General features: G+C 32.3%; 3 protein-coding genes across 4 annotated transcripts; 2 read left to right on the top strand and 1 right to left on the bottom strand.

Annotated features, from left to right (window-relative positions):
• Positions 1 to 862: 862 nt before the first annotated feature.
• LOC108916876 (mitochondrial import inner membrane translocase subunit Tim23-like) lies at positions 863 to 1,864 on the bottom strand. The gene is made up of 3 exons (XM_018723187.1): positions 1,684 to 1,864; positions 1,361 to 1,601; positions 863 to 1,178 (listed from the first exon to the last, which is right to left on the bottom strand). The coding sequence occupies exons 1-3, from the start codon at positions 1,748 to 1,750 to the stop codon at positions 926 to 928; spliced, it is 561 nt and encodes a 186-aa protein (XP_018578703.1). The 5' UTR covers positions 1,751 to 1,864; the 3' UTR covers positions 863 to 925.
• A 26-nt stretch (positions 1,865 to 1,890) lies between these two features.
• Positions 1,891 to 2,376, top strand: LOC108916877. Its single transcript, XM_018723188.1, has 2 exons — positions 1,891 to 2,096; positions 2,174 to 2,376. Exons 1-2 carry the CDS (start codon positions 1,978 to 1,980, stop codon positions 2,310 to 2,312), a joined length of 258 nt encoding a protein of 85 aa, XP_018578704.1. The 5' UTR covers positions 1,891 to 1,977; the 3' UTR covers positions 2,313 to 2,376.
• Positions 2,377 to 3,923: 1,547 nt separating this feature from the next.
• Positions 3,924 to 6,087, top strand: LOC108916875. Of its 2 annotated transcripts, none has more exons than XM_018723185.1 (3): positions 3,924 to 4,192; positions 4,246 to 4,293; positions 4,347 to 6,087. In XM_018723185.1, the coding sequence occupies exons 1-3, from the start codon at positions 4,112 to 4,114 to the stop codon at positions 5,643 to 5,645; spliced, it is 1,428 nt and encodes a 475-aa protein (XP_018578701.1). In that variant the 5' UTR covers positions 3,924 to 4,111; the 3' UTR covers positions 5,646 to 6,087. The 2 variants fall into 2 exon arrangements, with proteins under 2 accessions (XP_018578701.1, XP_018578702.1); XM_018723186.2 differs by having other exon boundaries at positions 4,173 to 4,192; positions 4,341 to 6,087.
• The last annotated feature ends 6 nt before the right edge of the window (positions 6,088 to 6,093 follow it).

The raw sequence follows: 6,093 nt of genomic DNA on the forward strand, positions 1-6,093 counted from the left end.
ATTGGACAATGACAACTCTTTGCCAGAAGAGAATGTGTCGTTTCAGAAGGACGGTATTCCACCACATTATGCCGTAGCTGTGCGTGATTTTCTTAATCAGAACTTTCCAAATCACTGGATAGGACACAGAGGTTCAATTGAGTGGCCTCCCCGATTGACAAATCTAATGCCTTTAGGCTTTTTTCTATGGAGACACATCGAAAATTTAAGTAACACCGCACGCACTTAAGAAGCTTCGTCGGCGAATTGTTGAAGAATGTCCTCAGATAATGTCCGAAATGCTTCGTAATATTCGTTCGGAAGTGGAGCAAAGATTTTATTAATGTATGGAAGTGGAGGGAAACCTATTTGAACATTTAATAAAATAACATTCTTTGATTCACTGATATTTTGTCTTATTCTTTAAGTGATGATTTTATTGTCAGATCCAAAATTTAAAGTCGTATGTCGTCGTGAGCAAAATTGAAAATGCTTTAACATGAGGTGTCATTTAAGTTTAAGGGTATTTTATGCCCCTGCCTAAGGGGTAGCTTCCAAGATTCCAAAACTTTCGCCATTATATGTCCCCCTTGAAAAGAAAATCGACATCTTAGGTTTTTTTGTTTTTTTGTTTTTTTTTTAATTCCGATATTTTCCAGGTGGGAAGTTTAATTGGGACACCCTGTATACAATTACCAAATTTTATCAAAATTTAATTTTAACAAAATTACTGGTCACGTCGCTTCTGATCACTTATTAAGGCTCTGTATAATTAATTATTTTTTGAGAAACATTACTTGTGTTCTTACCCGTATGTGGTGTAGAATATCTCTATTATTTACTAAAAGTCACACTTCTAGACCAAATTAATGCATTACTTTTAAATTTGACCTTGCTTGTTCAACAATTTATAGTAATTTCAAATAATGTTTTGTTTACTCTGTATTCACATATATGTAAAATATAAGACACTTATTTTTCTTTCCATTTTAATATGTGCAGATGAATCATTCATTAGTAATAGTATACCTGTTGATTTATATAAACATCCTGTAGCTGTTGCAGCAATAATTGTATTGAGGTCATCATCTGTCCCTCTGGCCCATGATAAAAACACACCAAATGCTGAATATATCACAGCTACCGAACCACATGTATTTGCTGTAGCACTTCCTTTTTTCATAATATGATTTAACATTCTAAAAAGTCATTTATATCAATACAAATAGCCAACAACACTTGGAAACATATAGAAAGCACAGCAAAAGTATTTTCTGCATTTTCATGATATCATTTTAATTTACTTAGTATAAAATAAGAATAATTGTACAAATGTAGATAAGGCTTTAATATATTTCGTATTTTTTGTAAAGAAACATACTGTGTTCGTCTTAGCTTTCCCGTTTGACCAGCTAATGTAGTTGCTTTTAATCCATTGTAAAATCCAGTAGCTCCCCCTAATGTTGCACCGATCATACATGATCCACCAATTTGGCCAAATGCAAGTTCAAATCTTCCTCTCTGTTTACTGGCGCCATCCAAGAAAATAAATTCCGGCTGACTTTGTGGAATATATCCAGGGTCATAATTTAGATACGGAGACGAGAACGGTTTAAAATTACCTACAAATCATCATTTTTTATGTAATCAATAGAGTGATTGAGGTTAAATGATCACACGCTGGTGTTAAAAAAATATTAATACCTGTTACACGGCTGGAGTTTTCATAATTCTGCGAATAAATATCGTTCCCATCATTTAAAGAAGACATAGTTTACGTTTTTTGGGGGGATTTTGTCACAGTTTTCAACAAATTTTAAAGATACTTCTCGATGGAATATTCTAAAAAAGGAAGTTAAACGTCAAACGCCAAACCTAGCGTCAAACAATTGATCTATTTTACCACACTAGTGCCATCTGCTACCATATAATCGCAGAGTACGAAACAGTTAACCTTAACCTGTACATTTTTTACGTAACTGTCAACAAAAATTTCAAATGCCTTCAAAAACTATAGAAAATATTCCCAAACTTGATAACAATTTAGAACCGCACCAGGATGAATTTCAGCAGCTAGGAGAACTGGCAGGAATTTATATGGACCATAAAGTATTCAGGTATTCGTTTTTTTTTGTTTTCAAATTTTTATTTTTAAATTGTTAAATGAAAATCAGTGACAATAAAAATGTTTTAGAATCCTTATTGAATTGCTGAACATGGGCATTGATCCAGATACTATTTACAATCTACTAAAAACCATCAAGCGATCAAGAAATCCAAAATCTCGATCTTCGGTAACATCTCAAAAATCTTCATCAAGAAGTAAAAACTAGAAGTTGTTCCTACCTCCTTTTGATGTAATACTGTCTATGAATTTATTATAACATGTAATCTACATATACTAATTATTATTTAAACATTTACATTTGAATCTCAATCTCAATCTCAAAAAAGGTGTCTCTTGTAGCTGGATGAAACTGGCAAATAATCTGTGTAAAGGTAAAAATTTACTGAATTCAGGACGTAAACATGTGTCAGTAGCGGAGACACCAAGAATTAACAGTAAGAACCACACAAAAATTAAATTCCAGTGGATATTTTCAAAATTTTATCAGTTGTAAACTCCTAGTTTACTCCTATTTTAATAACTATTCACATACATTTTTATACACGATTTTTAACACAATCATGAAAAGTTTGAGAAAATAATTGGCATGATTTTTCCGGGCCCTTCAGATTAATCATATGAGTGTTGTAATCAAAATTATATTTCTAATGAAAAGATCACATGATCCTAATAGTACTGACAATCTTGAGATGTCAGTCAGTATGACCGGTTGCTGAAGAGCAGAGAGAGAAATACCCAAAATATCATTATTTTAATAGTGAATGCTAATTAATAATTGTTCAAATGTTGTATTGAATGTTTGAACAATCACTAGTCAGCATTCACTATTCAGGTACTGAGTACTTTGGGTATTTCTCTCTTTTGTACTGTTTACATTTTTTACCCAATCTTTTCCCAATTTGTAATCAATGTAGTGTGTCCTTTTTTTTATAATATTCAGTCAGTTTTGAATAACGATACTATGACGATCCAAGATTGAAGAACGTAGCAAATTCGTCTACAAGAAATACTTTCAATTCTTTCAGGGAAGTCGGTCGATAGCCGCACGGTTTAAGGCGTCAGTACTTAAATCGATGTGTGCTATCTGCCTGGGGTTCGAATCCCGCGGCCGGTAGACCGTAGATTAGCTATGCTTGAACGGAAGATTGGCACCCTCTGTGCAGGTATGGTAGGGTGGAAGAATGTTGACTTGAGTCAATGTGAGAGATTGACACCGGTTGGCATTTGACCACCCCCCTAATTAATGAGGTTTTTCAGGTTTCCCTCATTCCTGCACTGAATGGTGGTTAGGGCCTACCAACATAAATCGTTCCTGGGCGCAAATGCGGCCTGCTTAATAATAATATGCCGCCTCCTCTCCCGCACAAGTCTCCGACTTCTGGGCTAATTCTCGTAGAATGAGGAGTAGAGATATTATTATTATATTATTATTAAATCAGTCATCACACTAACGAAATTTCAAAGAAAATTCCTGTCTCACCAACCTTTCATAGACTTACTAGACTAGATCGCGCAGATCTGTATAAAGGGTTGCCTAATCTACGGGCTGAAGCATTTCCAAATTCCACTTTTTGTAGGAAAAATATATTTATGATTTAATACAAATTTAATTGTTATAAAACAGGCCTTTATGGCAAATTGTATATGACTTTCTCGTTTTGGCTCTAACTTTAGCCTTTCTGGGTATTAGTACCCAGAAAGGCTAGAATGAAGATGCGTTAGATGTAGTGTGAACTTTTTAGAGCCACTGTTTTATTGAATAGGACAGGTACAGGCACAAAACAGGGTACAGGTGTAAAATAAAACGTAGTTTAAAATGTGTTGAAGTACCACCTGCAAAATCTTTTTCAAAATTTGTAAATATAACGGATTTATAAATATATTAGTATCGACACATTTTGTATTAATAAAATTTACCTTAAATGATTATTATTGTTAAAAGTCGTCATTCAGCTTTAACGTAAACAAAGATTGTACCTTTTGCTACTAACCTAGAAATTCGCAATGTCAGTTGAAGAAGAATTTGAACTAAGAGATTTGGTGGCTCAGACCTTAGAAACTAACGGATGTCTTGCTAAAATTAAGGTATGAAGGATATAAAAATATGACTTCATTGTTGTATAATACATGTATTTCAGGCACAACTACGAGCCAGTATTTTTCTTGCCTTGGATGAAGATGTAGAGGTAACTTATATAATTATTTATTCAAGTCGATTACTAATTAAGTTAAGTTGTAGATAAGCAAACAACAGCCTTTACTGAATAATAAACTTAAAATCCACTTGGAGGCTGAAGAGGGAAAAGTGATGTTTTGTGTTGTGCGTGAGTTTTTAGAGTTTTTTAACTTGTATTTCACTTTGTCAGTGTTTGATCCCGAGTCTTACATGGGAAATGGCTATAAATATGAAGGTCGAGAGAAGGTAGCCAAAGACTTGGGTTTAGATAATGCTGACGATACTAAAGTTCCTCTTTTAATGCAACTTATTAAAATTGCTCGAGCAAAAACAAAAACCTTAGAAATAAATTTAAATGTGAATAAGGATGATTTAGAAGAAAATAGGTCAATACATGATAACTCAACAAGTAATTTGACCAAGACTGATTCCAATAATGTACCTTTGGACGAGACAATTACAATTCTGGATAGTGATAAAATACTAATAGAAAATTGTAATTCAGTTCCAGAAAAATTAAATATTACATTTGATTTAAGCAGTCCTACTGTAAATTTTAATATTGTAAATAATCCTGAAAATATGAAAACACAGACGGCTCAAATAGATGTAGATTCGAAGCATCAAATTTTAGAAAATACTTTTAACAAAAAGGAAGAGAAGGATGATGATACTTATGGTGATACTAGCTCTATAGCAGAAGATAGTATTTCCCTTGTTAATTCAGAGAATGTTACAGTTCCTCAGATAACTGTAAATGGTTTAGGGGACAGTACTTTAATAAGTGAATTTGTAAATGATGTGGAAATTTTCCAACCGATATTGAAAGAATGTAAAACATTGGATAAACCTAAAGTATCTCCACAAAAACCTGATAAATTGAAATCAAAAAATAGTTTAAGCACTTTATCGGATCTTCCGCCTTTACAAGTGAACAAATCCCGTGTTAATGATATACTACCTTCATTGTATAGTAAGGAATTTAAAGATAAGTCAAATTTACGTGAGCTCGATAAGCTGTTTGATATGGAAGCCGAATATGAAGAAGATTTTATCTGTAGTGGTGATGATTTGTCTTTAAAATCTGAGTATATGAAATCCGATCATACAAAATCTAACCCATTGGATGATCTACATCAATCTAACAAATCAACGAGTTCCGATAAATCCATTTCAAGTAAAAGAGATTTAAAACAAAAAGTTCCTAACAGAATTATATCTGATTGTAATAAACAGATGTTTAAAGCTCTGGTCAGTAGTTCGAAAACAAAAGACACATTTAAGAATACGGATACTGCAAGTAAGAGTGAAGTTGGCAGCAATACTGTTAATGAGAGTTTGGACATTAATAATTCTGTTTAGCAAAAAATATATATATTTAAGACAATGGCAGCTGTACTTATTTTATACAATCATAGATTAAATGACAATAAATTGCACACTTTCTGTTCATGTATAAAATGAATAGTTTGTTAAAATAGATACGTCGTTAATTTTTTTATAAATTTGGGCGATGCCTTCTTTTACCTTAGAATTTACTAATTGTCAAAGCTTTACTACTTTATTCATGAAAGTATATTTGCGAAGTACAAATTTGTCCCTATAAAAGACTTGATCTTAATGGCAATATAACTTCAAATATGTTTATTAAAATTTATTACTACCTAACTTTTGTATTTTTAAATATTTTTTAACATTAGTTCATTTTTTGCCATTCAAAACTTTAATAACTCAACAGACCTTAAAGGTCTAGCTCTATTTAAGAAATATTTGTGTGGAATTAAAGAACAAGTTTTATATTTTTAAATGG

Source organism: Anoplophora glabripennis, unplaced genomic scaffold, assembly GCF_000390285.2.
Source record: "Anoplophora glabripennis isolate ALB-LARVAE unplaced genomic scaffold, Agla_2.0 scaffold4523, whole genome shotgun sequence".
NCBI lineage: Eukaryota > Metazoa > Arthropoda > Insecta > Coleoptera > Cerambycidae > Anoplophora > Anoplophora glabripennis.

Coding starts and splice junctions, on each gene's coding strand:
- LOC108916876 (XM_018723187.1), bottom strand. CDS start 1,750: ATGTCTTCTTTAAATGATGGGAACGATATTTATTCGCAGAATTATGAA. Junction 1,602..1,683: donor AAACTCCAGCCGTGTAACAG/GTATTAATATTT, acceptor GATGATTTGTAG/GTAATTTTAAACCGTTCTCG. Junction 1,179..1,360: donor GGAAAGCTAAGACGAACACA/GTATGTTTCTTT, acceptor ATGACTTTTTAG/AATGTTAAATCATATTATGA.
- LOC108916877 (XM_018723188.1), top strand. CDS start 1,978: ATGCCTTCAAAAACTATAGAAAATATTCCCAAACTTGATAACAATTTA. Junction 2,097..2,173: donor ATGGACCATAAAGTATTCAG/GTATTCGTTTTT, acceptor AAAATGTTTTAG/AATCCTTATTGAATTGCTGA.
- LOC108916875 (XM_018723185.1), top strand. CDS start 4,112: ATGTCAGTTGAAGAAGAATTTGAACTAAGAGATTTGGTGGCTCAGACC. Junction 4,193..4,245: donor GATGTCTTGCTAAAATTAAG/GTATGAAGGATA, acceptor CATGTATTTCAG/GCACAACTACGAGCCAGTAT. Junction 4,294..4,346: donor CCTTGGATGAAGATGTAGAG/GTAACTTATATA, acceptor GTTAAGTTGTAG/ATAAGCAAACAACAGCCTTT.